This window comes from Hyperoodon ampullatus (genome assembly GCF_949752795.1).
Source record: "Hyperoodon ampullatus genome assembly, chromosome: 4".
Lineage (NCBI taxonomy): Eukaryota > Metazoa > Chordata > Mammalia > Artiodactyla > Ziphiidae > Hyperoodon > Hyperoodon ampullatus.
In genome coordinates this window covers 60,326,781-60,341,668 of record NC_136917.1, presented here as the reverse complement: position 1 = coordinate 60,341,668, position 14,888 = coordinate 60,326,781, and the positions used below count along the sequence as shown (strand labels likewise).

Sequence of the window (14,888 nt, the reverse complement as noted above, 5' to 3'; positions counted from 1 at the left end):
GTATTAAAGTCCCCCACAACCTCACAGGTTGTGTTTGTTTGTTTGTTTACAGGCTTAACGAGATTATGCAAAACAAAGACAACTGATTGTCCCTAAAGCTTCTTTCCACATGCCTTCTGGTTGGAACATATTATAATGTTTAAGGCAAATGGTCAGATATTTGAGAGAAGGAGAGGGAGGGAAAGAGGAAAATGGTGGGATGCATCAGCCAACCCTTGGAGGCACTGGGTATAATAAGGTGATATTCAAGAAGAAGAATTCATATTCATTATCTTACAGTGCAAGCCTCAGAGAGAAGTGTCCAGTGAGGCACCCTCCAACAGAGCAGTGGTATCAGAGCAGAAAGAATGTCCTGCACAAAAGTCCCACCAACTGACCTCCACTTGGACCCCATCTAAGCTGGGGCTGTGGCTTCTTCATGCCTTATTCTAGAGCCAAGGACTTAAGCAGGTGCTCAGCAAGTGTGGGCCTAAATATTTCACAAGCAAAGCTAAGGGTGAACCATGCTGGTATCTCCACGCTTGGGCACAGGTCAGATTGCTACGTGGCATATCTGTAAGGGGTAGTGTGGTCTTTGGAGGCTACTTCATGTCTTCTTTGCTGGAGTGTTTGGGAGCTGTTGGCAAGGTCAGTTCCACTCAGCAGCTAACAGTGATTGAATGTCTCCTGGTTGGGCAGCTCTGTGCTGGACCCCGGGGAGAAAATGATGCACAAGGCAAAGGTTCTGACCCAGAGGCCCTCAGGTCCAGTCAGAGAATGAGAAGGGCCTCCCCACCTCAATTATCTCAGCCCTCAAGCTGTCATGCACAGGCCTGGCTGAGCTGCTCCTGGGTCTCCCACCTGTAACTAGGAATGGGAATGTGGCCAGGGCCATCACCTGCTGGGCAGTGTTGGAGATGGCAGGAAAAGAAGGATCAGTGAGGGCGCCTCTGTTATCTCTGGACACCTCCTTCCCCACAGACTATCCCCAGGGACACTCCGTTTTCTTGGGACGTTTTTCTCTCTCCTACTGAGGGATTGAGGCAGGTAGGGACAAATCATGAACGTTTGGGGTCAGTTAAAAATGAAAAAGGGTGGGAGAGGATCTCTTTAAAAGCTTGGGAAGAAGGAAAAATGCATGAATAGCTACTTCTCCCAAAGAACTCATTTGGCTTGAATGAAAAGCTCCCTGAGAGAGTTAGTACTTCATGGGTACAGAGTTTCAATTTGGGATGATGAAAAAGTTTTAGAAATGGATATGGTGATGGTTGTACAGCACAGTGAATGCAATTAATGCCACTGAACTGTACATTTAAAATGGTTACAATGATGAAGTTTATATTGTACATATTTTATCACAAGGACAAATTTTTTTTTTTTTTTTTTTTTTTGCGGTACGCGGGCCTCTCACTGTTGTGGCCTCTCCCGTCTCGGAGCACAGGCTCCGGACGCTCAGGCTCAGCAGCCATGGCTCACAGGCCCAGCCACTCCACGGCATGTGGGATCCTCCCGGACCGGGGCACGAACCCATGTCCCCTGCATCGGCAGGCAGACTCTCAACCACTGCACCACCAGGGAAGCCCACAAGGACAAATTTTTAAATAAGATATGGCATGTTATACACTTGGTACAATATTTGTAAATATTTAATAAAAGCCTAATAAATGTTAGCTATTAAAAGAAAACAACAACAACAAAACAACTCCCCCAGAAGTCAGTGTTGGTACAGGTCTGCCCAGAGCTTTCCTTTCTCTCAGCCTCCTCCTCTACCATCAGCCATCCCCAGTGGTTAGACTAGTTTGACGTTTCAAGGTCAAATGAGTGGTTTTTTTGGGGGGGGGATTGTTGGGTTTTTTTGTTTTTTTTTTTTTAACATCTTTATTGGAGAAAATGAGTGTTAATGAAACATCTCCTTCCAGAGGTGTTCTGAAAAAAAAAAAAGGGCTTCCCTGGTGGCGCAGTGGTTCAGAGTCCGCCTGCCGATGCAGGGGACACAGGTTCGTGCCCCGGTCCGGGAAGATCCCACATGCCGCAGAGCGGCTGGGCCCATGAGCCATGGCCGCTGAGCCTGCGCATCCAGAGCCTGTACTCCGCAACGGGAGAGGCCACAACAGTGAGAGGCCCGCGTACCACAAAAAAAGTCCCACACAACAGTTCTCATGCACATTGTCTCTGACCTCCTTCTTCTCCAGATCTAAACCTGACCTTGCCCTAATAACCCGGGAACTATTTCCTAAAGTCTTCATTAAATTTCCATTGTGGGCACCTGACGGAGGTTGTGCGTAGTGGTATCTAAAGCCCCTTTAGCTTTCTCCAGAACCCAAGTCCACAAGCCGCCCTTCCTCCTTGTGAAAGTGAGACTGTGCTGGAGGCCAGGTGTCCGCCTTCACCGGTGGTCAGGCACCACTCAGGATAGTGGGAGGTTTGGCTCTGACATGGGGAGCTCAGGTGGGTTCGGTGCCTCTGCTTAGGGGGCCTCTCCTCCACAAAGGATGTGCGGCCACCAGGTGGCAGTGGTGCCATCCAAAGTGTAAAACGCAGGGCACATATGAAGGCTTGAGAATATACGCCTTGGCCCCTGAGAAGAGGGCTACGGTTCAGAGATTCAGAGAACATTCCACTGACTCCTAAGGCCTGTGATCAACAGCATCACAAGCTGAGGGCTTTATAAGTGCTGGTAAGGATACTCTCTCCCGCTACTACCAATGGTAGCAGTGGTCGTGAAGACAATAGAGATATCACCGAACACAGGGTTGTAGGCTTTACATGGTTTATCTCATTCTATCCCCAGATGACCCTATAAGGGCAGGGGCTATTTTCTCCAAATGAGAAGACAGAGGCTTAGCAAGGTTGAGGATTCGCCCCGTGTCTTACGGTCAAGAAGTGACAGAGCTCGGCTGCTGGGCTGCTGAACCTACTCTTATCCTGGCTTCACATCTGCCATTCCTCCCAGAGACTTCTTGAGGACGGCTGAGGGCTGGCCTACTGCCTTGGCACTTGTTATTTATCTATTTAAGTTTTATCCTCTACCTGCCTGGAAAACATCTAATACCATTGACACTACAAAGTCAAGTCATGTAAAATATACAAACAGAAGAGAAAGTACTAAAGGTGGCGCCTGCTTAGGGAAGGTGGGTGGTCTAGAGCCAGATAGACTTGGATTTGAATCCTAACCCTGCCACCTACTAGCTGGTGACTCCAGATAAATCCCAACCTCCATAAGCCTCAAAGCCCACATTTGTAAAAAGGGGATTTTAACCTCTGCTCACAGGGTTGTTACAAGGATTCAATGAGAAAATATGTGGCACCATGCTTTAGAGGAAGCAGATGCAGTATGTATTCCAGGCACTTGTGAAGAGCTGGTTTTTACAGTCCTGAATTGGGCCCCAAGTTGCCCAACACGAAGGCAAAAAGGGAGCATAGAAACATGATGGAAATGACCCTTCTTGCTTCAGTCCTGTACAACAAAAGCAGCTAATAACTTCTGTTGAACATGTGTTATCCCCAGCTCCATGCTAACACCTGAACCGCATCCTTACAACTCCTCTGGTCCTCACAACAACCCTGCTGGGCTCTAGTATAATTTCCCTTCTAGAGAAAAAGAAACTGAGGCTTAAGGCTAAGTAGAAGAGGAGGAACTAAACCTAAGTGTCTCATTCTGAAACCTATGCTCTTAAACCTTACACTGCCATGCCTCACACTGAACCCAGTGGGTTGGTGCCCTCACTCCACAGAAAAGACCCATGAAACTCGCCACACCATACAACCGGGGTTGCCCGCTGCTACTCCTAGGAGGCCTGGGTGAGCAGGGAAGCGCTTGGTTCTTCACATAGCACTCACCTGGACAAGGTAATCCCTCGGTAAGAGAGGGAGACGGACGTGTTCCATCAGCTTTGCCATGTGCTCTAAACGGGTTTCTTTCTCGTAATTGATCCATGAAATCACAGCTTCAAATACCTGTAAGGAAAATCAACACAGGTAACTTTTGCAAACAGACAATAACTTTAAACAGCTTTCAAACAACTTCCTCAACCTGAAAAAAGAAAGAAAAGTTACAAGTCATCCACAAAGGTGTTTAAGCTAATTTAAACACCTTTAAATTTAATACTTAAAATAAAACAAAAACACCAAGTCTCTACTCTCTGATGTCAGAGAGTGCTCTCTCTCTCTCACACACACACACAGGTACGCTAAGAAAAACCTGCTACCCCAAACACAGAATCATCAAGGTTCATCGCAAAACAAAAATCAATTCCAATAGTTACCTCAGGGTAGAAATACAGAGCAGTAACTCTGAACCAAATTTTACAAAGACTGTCCAAGAGGACCAGAAGCCCTGGGGGCAATGTCATCATCCCCATCACATACCCCTGTCTCTTCATCTATCTCCTATGTTCATTTAATGCAGAATAAAAACAATAAAGATATCCTCTGCAAAAGCTGGCTGTAATGGTGAATGTGACACTGAATGACAGAAAATGGCAAAAATTTCTCCTTGGGTCAGACCTCTCCTTTGAGGAGAGATTTCATTTCTATACAAATCAAAATGGGGCTTGGAACCAAAAAGGGGAATCTATGGTTTGGATGTTTGCCTTACTCAAGGTTAATTTCAAATTCAAATTCTGCACCACCATATACACAGAGACACATAAACTTCAATGTTGGTAAGACAGTGGGGAAACCACCACTGTTAATGGTGGCACAGTGTTTGAGAGTCCGCCTGCCGATGCAGGGGACACGGGTTCGTGCCCCGGTCCAGGAAGATCCCACACGCTGCGGAGCGGCTGGGCCCGTGAGCCATGGCCGCTGAGCCTGCGCGGCCGGAGCCTGTGCTCCGCAACGGAAGAGGCCACAACAGTGAGAGGCCCGCTCACCACAAAAAAAAAAAAAAAAAAGGGAAGGAAGAATTTGGCAATATCAATCAAAAATTCAAATGTGCACATCTTTGACGTAGAAATATCACTTCTAGAGCTCTAGTCAACAAAAACATTCACAAAAGTGGTGCAAGAATACGTGTTCCAAGATGTTTGCTGCAGTGTTTTTGTAACAGGATAAAAAAGGAAACAATCCAAAATCCACTAGTGGAGAAATTATTAAACTAGTATCAATACCATGGGATATTTTCAGCTGTTAAAAAACAATAATAACAATAACAACTAGTAATAAGACAAAACACTTTTTGCGCCAGAAAGCAAGAAAGTGCTCAAAGATTAAGAGGGACACAATGAACAGACACAGAGCGAGCTAGATGGTGCTTTTTCATTGCCGACGTTTGGGACAATTTAAACATCAAAAATAATAATGAAGAAATCAGTTCTGTGCTGACTGGGAAGGGGCCAAAGGAAACTTCTTCTGGTAATGGATATGTTCTTTATCTTGATAGGGCGGGAGCTATGTAAGCATATGCATTTGTTAAAATGAATCTAATTTTACACTTAATATCTAAACATTGCACTGTGTGTAAATCGTACCTCAATTTAAAATACTTTTAGTTAAAAGAAAAGGATAGTAATGAATCATAATCCAAAGAATAAAAAAAGAATCCATGAGTCCGTAAGGACACTTTAAAAAGTGTGGGAAGGGCTGCTCTTCCCAGAAAAATGCTTTCTAATAAGGTAAAAAGGATGACAGAATAAGAAAAACATTGTTTTGCAACCACCAATGTAATAACTGATTCAGCAAAGATCGTCCATAGATGCTGAAATCATTGGGTGAAAAGTTGTTGGGAAAAAAGATATTCAAGGTTCTCAAATTGTCACCTGACAGATTACTTATTCACTACATGGGGAGAGTGGGGGAGCTTCAAACGGGTATATCTGACAGATATCACCTTTAACAAGTGGTCAAAGTCAGCACCACTAATAAATAGGACAAATTTATATTATTGTGTTAGCCAAAAAGTGCCTTCGGTTTTTAAGTAAAAATAAGACACATTTTTCATTTTCACCAACAACTTTATTGAACAACATATTCAACATTTTGTTCCACTACCTTCTGACATTTTTCAGGCAACTTCATAATTGTATCTTCCCAAAACTTTGTATCTTTTTGAGCACAGAACTGTTCCAGGTGCCTTTTACAGTCTTCCAGGGAATTGAATTTTTTTCCATTAAGAGAATTTTGTAAAGACCTAAATAAATGGAAATCCGAAGGTGCACTGTCTGGTGAATACGGCTGATGAATCAGAACTTGCCAGCCAAGCTGTAACAGTTTTGCCTTGTCATCAAAGAAACATGTGGTCTTGCGTTATCCTGATGGAAGATTATGCATTTTCTGTTGACTAATTCTGGAGGCTTTTCGGTGAATGCTGCTTTCAGTTGGTCTAATTGGGAGCAGTACTTGTGGGAATTAATTGTTTGGTTTTTCCGGAAGGAGCTCATAATAGAGGACTCCCTTCCAGTCCCACCATATACACAACATCACCTTCTTTGGATGAAGACTGGCCTTTGGTGTGGTTGGTGGTGGTTCATTTCGCTTGCCCCACGATCACTTCCATTCCACGTTATTGTACAGTATCCACTTTTCATTGCCCATCACAATTTGCTTTAAAAACAGAAAGTTTTCATTACGTTGAAGTGGAGAATCACATGCAGAAATGTGGTCAAGAAGGTTTTTTTCGCTTAACTTATGTGGAACCCAAACATCAAAGCGATGAACACAACCAAGCTCATGCAAATGATTTTCAACACTTGATTTGGGTATTTGAATAAGTCAGCTCTCTCCCACGTAATACAATGTTGATTGTTCTCAATTAATGTCTCAATTTGATCGCTATCAACTTCAACTGGTCTACCCAACCGTGGAGCATCGTCCAGCGAGAAATCTCCAGCACAAAACTTCACAAGCCACTTTTGACATGTTTGATCAGTCATAACACCTTCTCCATACACTGCACAAACCTTTTCTTGCGTTTCAGTTGGTTTTTACCTTTCTTGAAATAAGAAAGCATAATATGCCGAAAATGTTGCTTTTTTCCTTCCATCTTCAATATTAAAATGACTACACAAAAATTCACCAATTTTGATGTCTTTTTTTTTTAATGCATGCAAATATGCATGCTGTCACAATACAATCTAACAAAATTGTTTCAAATGAAGTTAAAGACAACTAAGTGGGACTTCCCTGGTGGTCCAGTGGTAAAGAATCCGCCTTCCAATGCAGGGAATGTGGGTTCGATCCCTGGTCAGGGAACTAAGATTCCACATGCCGCAGGGCAACTAAGCCTGCGTGTCACAATTACTGAGCTTGCGCGCCTCAACTGGAGAGCCTGCGTGCCACAAACTACAGAGCCCACATGCTCTGGAGCCCGAAAGCCACAATTACAGAGCCCACGCACCTTGGAGCCCATGCACCACAACTAGAGAGAGAAAAAAATCCACATGCCACAACTAGAGAGAAGCCCACGCACTGCAGCAAAGAGCCCTCATGCTGCAATGAAAGATCCTGCATGCCTCAACAAACATGCCATGGGCCGCTACCAAGATCCAATGCAGCCAAAAATAAATTTTAAAAATAAATAAATAATAAATCTTAAAAAAAAAGAAAAACAAAAAACTAAGTGCTACTAGAACCATCTTATGGAAAAAAACAAAAGAACCTTTTGGTCAACCCAATACATTCCTGAATGTGATTTAATGAGAGGGAAACAGCATCCCCTAGGTAGTATTCTTTCTAAAATGTTTAACCTGAATCTTATAGTGAGGAAACAATCAGACAATTCCATGTGTGGGACACTCTACAACACAGGTGTCCTGTATTCTTCAAAACTGTTAGCCTTATGAAAAACACTTAAAAAAAAAAGAGGCAGGGAGACAGTTCTAGATTAAGGGGATTTAGAGACATGAGAACTAAACGGGAGGCATGATCCTTGTTTGAATCATGTATTAAAAAGAAACAACCATGAAAGACTTTTTCTGAGACTGTTAGGAAATTTGAATACTGACTAGATATTTCTTTGGTATGATAATGGTTTATAGCTAGAAAAGGGAATTTCCTTGTTCTTAGGTGGTGCAAGCTAAAATACTTAGGGGTAAAGTGTCATGATGTCTGCAATTTACTGTCAAATGGTTCAGCAAAATAAAAGATTAAATAGAGAGAGAGAGAAAGAGAAAGCAAGTGAAGCACAACGTTAACAAATGGTGAATCTAGGGAAAGAGTATATGAATGTTCATTCTTTCCAACTTTAGTATAGGTTTGGAATTTTTCAAAATAAAAAGTGGAAGGGAGAAGAAAAGAACAGAACCAAACTGGTGTAAATGATTTTCAGTGCTTGATTTGGATATTTTGAGTATGTCAGCTATCTCCCGCGTGGTATAACGTTGATTGTTCTCAATTAATTTCTCGATTTGATCTCAATCCTACAACAAAATTTACAATTTCAAAATTCAAAGTTGAAAGCTGTATCTCCTGGGGTGGGTAAAAAAAACTCCAATTTTTCTTACCCTAACTATATTTTTTTGCGTATTGATATGTTAATAATACTTTGGCCCTATTTCCTAAACATATACTTAAGTCAGGCTAAGCATACTCAGATTGAACAAGATATCAGGAAGGAATCCATCAGAAAGGAAAGGGAAGGGAAGGGAAGAGAGATGAGTGGAATGGAACAGAAGGGAAAGAGCAGTATGTATGTATAGTTTGCTACCATTTCTATATAAAATAACCTATATGTGTACAAACATAGACACACACACAGACCATGGAAATTCTCCTTGTCTAGTTCATTTTTTTTAATTATTAACTGTCACAGACCTATGTGTCTCACCCTTATCACATTATTTTGTAAACAGTTGTGTGTTTCTTCAAGTAGCCCTTAAGATCCCTGAGAACAGGGACCTTGTCTTACTTGCTGGCGCATAACACACACTCAAATATGTTTTAATGAATGAATGGACAAATGAGTTCAGAATAAGCATGTAAGCAGGCTGGAACAGACAGCAGGATTGGGGAAGCAGAGGCTGGTATCTTGGTGGGGAGGGCAGAGCCAGGCCACAGACCAAAGGATGCTGGAGACTCCTTGCTTTTGCTGTGTTAGGAGGTGGGCAGCCATGGTCCTGTTCTGCCCTGCACTGTGGTTACCCACACTTCCTTCCACTTCCCTTTACTGGACTGTAACTCCTGCAGGGTGAGAAGTGTACCAGCTCTGTCTGCACTTCCTGCCACTGAGCACAATGCCAGGCACAGAGCTGGTGACTGGTTGAGAAAGCTTCCAGGAAGAATGAGCTGCAAGGCCTTGAGTAGGTGGGATTTACTGATCACGCCCTTCCCTGTCAACCAGCTTAGTCTTTGTTATAAAAGCTGCAAAGCAGGCTGAGTCTAATGACGTTGATATTTAACCTTATCTTTATTTTTGGCTTGACTTGTCTAACTGGTTCCACTCAGTTGCACTGTTTACCTACTCAGCTGTGAAAGCCACAGCACTCGGCAGCAACGGTGACCTTCTCAGCAGCTAGAGAAGGCCGTCTATTTTTTTCATTTAGACATCATGCTTGGAAAATAAGCAAATAAACTTCCAAATAGCCTATGTGCCTAAAATCTCTCCCAACGGCCCCTGCCATCAAAGGACTGGCCAAGGCAAAGGGGCAACAGGTAGCAGCAGCAGCAGTTCATGTCCATGCTGTGTCAGGCCCTGCGCCACACTCCCCAGAGACACCGTAACCATGGACTCTCCTGACGGCCACTGAGTAGACACTCCTGCCCCTTACTGACTGACTCATCCAAGTCCAGAGCCAGAAAGCAGCAGGGCTGGGCCCACACAAGCCCATCTCCAGTGCTCAGGCTCTTACCCGTTATTCTCAGCAGCTACCCAGCTGGCAAACCTCAGCCAACAGGCCACATGCACCTGTTTTTGTAAATAAAATTTCCTTGGAACACAACCACACTCACTCATGCAAATTGTCTATGGCTGCTTTCACACTTCAACAGCAGAGCTGAATTGAGACTCTGTGGCCCACAAAGCCTAAAATATTTACTATCTGGCCCTTTAAAGGAAAACTGTGTCAACCCCTGGTCTGTAAAATCTAAGCAGAGACCCTGTGGCCTCAATCATGGGACAGGGTGATGTCTACTCAGATGAAAATACTTTTCATGGGCCCCGCAATGAAATACTTGGCTGCCCACACGGCACGCTTAGGGTTTCACTTTTAGACAAAGAAATAGCATCATTTCCTCACTGCTTCATGTTCCAGAACCAATTTCTTGAGTGCTACGAGGTTGCTATGTGGAGAGGAGATGGAGGAAATTGGATTTCATCGTCCTCGGCTCACACCTCCAACATAAGCACAAGCCTTGGCCAGAAAATACCAGATGAACCCGATCCTTCTACCCCACCCACTAAGTTACTGAGGCAGCCAAGCCAGATGTTCCTGCACACTGAGTAAAGGGGGGAGCCCTTTACTGGCAAGGGGAAAGGTCCAACAGCTCACGGGATCCCAACCAGGGATTCAACCCGGGCCATGGCAGTGAAAGCCTGGAGTCCTAACCACTAGGCCACCAGGGAACTCCCAACAAGTTCTTGAATAGTAATGAGTAAGGGTCTCCCCATCGGGGTGGGGGTTCATTAATAAAGACCAGGGGCCTGGGTGGCAGACACAGTCAGCTTCAAATCACAGAGCTGTCTATTGTCAATAAGCCTTAGTCTCCTCCTCTCCAAATGGCCTTGAGAGCTGTTGTAAGCGTTAGAAATGATATGCAAAACAGTATGCTGGGTAAAAGAAGTCAGGCACAAAAGCATGCACACACCAGGATTCCATTTACACAAAGTTCAAAAACTGGCAAAACTGATCTACTGAGAAGTCAGAATAGTAGTTTGGCTTCTCGGGATGGGGGGCAGTGACTGGAAGGAAGGCCTGGAGGTCTGTTTCTTGATCTGGATGCTGGCTTTGTGGGTGTTGCACTTTGTAAAAAGTTGAACCGTGCACTTTGTATTTGCTCATGTCTCCGAGTTGACTCCAAGCTCACTTACTCTGAGCTTTTTTTTTCAACGATGTGTGAAATAGTCACAGTGAGCAGCCAAGATAGATTTTTGGTCCTAGTGGGGTGGTACTCCCGTCACAGGCACTTACTGAACTGCACTCTCCAAAGGAGAGCAGTAAGAAGAGTAACACTGACTCAGGGGCCCAGGCCACATCATTGTCTGCAGGCTGAGGATTTGGCAACTCGAATGCTGACCTCAGAGTGTGGCGGGGCTGCCAACAGCTCGGCCTAAGCACAGGATGTACTTCTTTGAGCGCTGGATGATGCCTCAGCAGCAAGGACTAAAGCCCAGCCTACTGGCTGAGGAGCTGCTGCCCACACCCCAGACCGACCACCGGTGCTGGCGGGAGAGGCTAGGAATTCAGACAGGAGAGCCTGCAACACTAATGATCCCAGGTGACAAGGTCCAATCCCTTCCAGGAGATAAAATATCAGAATTTGTCCCCTGATGAGAGTTTTAGGAGATAAAAGTACATAAAAATGTGATCATGCAGAGAGAAACTAACCTGTTCTTCTCATTATAACACATACTTGGCACTAATTTAATTTTTTGAAGAAACTCAACCAATTTCTTCCTGACCTGTATCTAACATGTGGCCATTTCCCCGTTAGTTCTTACTCTGAGAAGCCTCAATAGTGTTTCATAGGAAGGCATGGAATCCTTGAGAAGTAGAAAGATATTTACCAGCTAGGAAAGCAAAGATTCCGAAAAGTCCAATAACCAGCAACTCAGTGGCAAAACTGCAGTAGAACTCAGGAGTCATATCTCTTCTCCTTGCAGTGTGTTTGTCCTGGAAGGTTGCTTACCCTGCCCCTGGGTCAATGAGGCTGCCCATGGTGACAGCTGAACTTCTGTCTCAAAGAGTATGCAAAAAACAGGCTTTCTGCTCACAGGGTTAGCTCTAACCCTGCGACACCTCCCATAGGAAAGAATCAGGTGCCTGGGAGGGGCTTGCTTCTCTGTTTTCCCTCTCACTGGGCAGGGGTAAGCAGGGGAGAGGGGAGGAAAGTCCTAACCAAAGAACTAGTGATTTTGGAATTCCTACCACATCCACTTGTCCTCTCTCAAATAACAGGAATTTTAAAACAAAAACCACACGGAGGAAAAACAGGAGAGAAAATGGCAAAGATCCATGCCTCCCTCTGACCTCTAGTTCCCAAATTTCTCCTTATTCTCTGGAAAAATATTAAAATTATCCCCATAATATCGGCTGGCTCAGAGCAGAGTCCAGCCCCAGTCTGCCTCTTCACTCCCTTGGGCAACATCTGCTGAGCACCTCCTAGTGCTTCCCAGGGCTCTGGGTCAGGACTGTGCGTGACACAGAGATGGCTAAGGTACCCTTACAGCCCTCGAGGAGCTTGAGCGTAGTGAAGGGGATGAGTCGTGGGCAAAAGCAAGTGCTCTTGGAGGAAGAACAGCACCTGAGCCCTCAGAGAGGCCCAGATGGTGCTGGGGGTGCTGGCGACCCAGAGACAGCTATCACCCTCAGCTCCTGCCTGGCACAGAGCCGCAGGTCACGCTAACCACCCAGACCCATATGGGGCCCGGGAAGAGCTTCCCCTTGAGAAAGGCCCCAGTCAATGGTTACATGTATCACCTCATTTCATCCTCAGAGCAGCTCTATAAGATAGATACTACACTATCATTACCCGCCTTCACAGATGAGAAAACTGAGACTTAGGTTCTTTTATTCATTCCTTCAACAAATATTTTTTGGTATCTACTATGGACCTGACACCACTCTAGAAGCCACCATAAGATAGTCAAAATTCCTGACTATACATGGTGTATACATTCTCGTAGGAGATAAATAACTGGCCCAAGATCACTCAGCTTGTTAAACTAGTGAAGCCAGGATTGAATTCAGTTATTCTGGCTGCAGAACCTATACTTTCAAACTTCCAACAAGCAAGCTGCCTGGGCCCAGCCACAGACACTTAAAATCATCATTTTTAAAATCTGGAAAAGATACCACATTTCCTCTATTTTAAGATGCATAGTTTTAAGATGCATCTGAAACCTGGCTGCATTTTATAATATATGTTGAAAGAAACCTGTGAGCTGCTGGTAGAGAAGTAAGTCATAATATAACTGATACTGCGGTTCAAGTGTCAATTTTGCTGAATACAGGTCATTTGACTGCTGACGCAATTGAATTTTCTGCAAATGTTAACATTAAATCAGTTGGATTTTAACTTAAATGAAATTGGATTTTAACTTAAATCAGTTGGATTTTAACTTAAATGAAGATCCCTGATACTACTTCAAAAAATTTCACTATATCGCAAGAAAAAGCTATTGTGCATGCAAGCGATTATGCCTATCACACGCAATGTAATTAAAGGGAGTAGAAATCACCAAACCTCCTGGAACAGATCACAGAATTTTCAAAGCCTTAAGGGCTAGCATTCAAATGACAAACATCTAATTGTCAAAAGCTTCCAGCTATTTAACTTCCAGCAATATGTGAGCAATTAAGGGGAAAAAAATATATATGAGTTTTGCCAAAGAGAAAATGCAGGCCAAACCCCACTATTCATTAATAAGACTCAAAATTACATAGCTAACCTTAAACATACCAAAGCGTTCAAGATCATGAGTAATATACTTTCTGAAAAGCATCACATAACTCTGAAGTTACACATAACTTCTGAGAACCAAATATGATACACAACATCAATAATGTGAAAAATACCTACACTCCAAACTGATTCTACAGAAAGAGGAACCCATATGTAAGCAAATGAATAAATGAAAGTCACTATAGACAAGTTTTAAGAGTGTACATCTATTGTCATGTTTCTTTGTTTCTGGAAAAATGCAATTAACACCACGCTTTGTTTCACCATTACCAATGGCAAATCAATACCATTACCATTATCACTGGTACCTCCAAATAGAGAACTGTGATAATTACAATGATAGCTGCCATTTATTGAGCACCTATCAAACACCGTATTTGACTACTTTTCACCCATTATCTCTAATCCTCGTGACAACTCTATAAGGGAGGCACTCTTAGTATTTCAGTTTTACATGTAAGTAAATTATGGTTCAAACAAACCAGTGACTTCTCAAGGTCATACAGTCAGTAAGCATCAAGCTGAGTGTGGTACCAGTTCTGTCCAAGTCCAAAACCCAAGTGGCTTCCAGGGCACTATAATGCCCCTCCCTACTAACAACCCACCTCCACCCCTATCCTGGCATAGCACGCATAGATAAGCCCTCACCTAAAACTTACTATGATCTCAGAGAAGGATGAGCCAGGATGAATTTAAGATAGAAGGGTCTCCCTCTCAATCCAACACCCTAAGTTGATTCAAATCCTGCTACTTATGTGCCTGCTTCCATTTTCTCAAACTACACTTGAGGACATGATCAAGCAGACCCTAAACTGGCCAACAGCCCAACATTCACAGAGCCAAATGACTGGTTCATTCCATCAAATCGTGCCAATTTGGTAGCACAGTCCAGAGAAGAAAGCACACAAGCTTAGCAAGAAGCGAGGAAAGCCTCTCCATTTCTGAGGCTGGGGGAGGAAAGGGCCTGTGGCCTGGCCAGAAACATTCTTTCCCCTGGAGGTGCTGTTTCACATCAGCTAATGGAAGCAGAGACCTCCCTAAGCCTACGGGAGAGTCCAGCTTGTGCCACTCACCTTCTGGGGATCCCCCTGAAGTCTCAGGACAGCCCATAGTTCCAACTGACAACTGCTTTTCTTCTTGATCAAACTTTTGCAGGACAACAGGCAGGGGCTTGTGAATTTCACACCCATTCTCTGGACATGTACCTTTGGATGCAGTCTCATCTCCAACATAAAATCCTTCTCAAGGGCTTTTCCTTGAATATTCCCTCAGGAAAGGGCCTCAAGCTTGGATGCTAAGATTGGACTAGGACAATTCAAGAAACATTTACTGAGCATCTCTGAGGCTGCAGA

At 43.9% G+C, this 14,888-nt stretch overlaps 1 protein-coding gene across 2 annotated transcripts in view; it reads right to left on the bottom strand.

Moving 5' to 3' along the window:
- The window catches only part of KLHL3 (kelch like family member 3), a gene marked incomplete at both ends in the record, with an annotated part of 118,259 nt that overhangs the window by 29,893 nt on the left and 73,478 nt on the right, over positions 1-14,888 (bottom strand). For both annotated transcript variants that reach the window (XM_079702357.1, XM_079702356.1), the window contains one exon: positions 3,820-3,936. In XM_079702357.1, the coding sequence (XP_079558483.1) occupies positions 3,820-3,936 (117 nt within the window). The remainder of the gene's footprint in view (positions 1-3,819; positions 3,937-14,888) is intronic.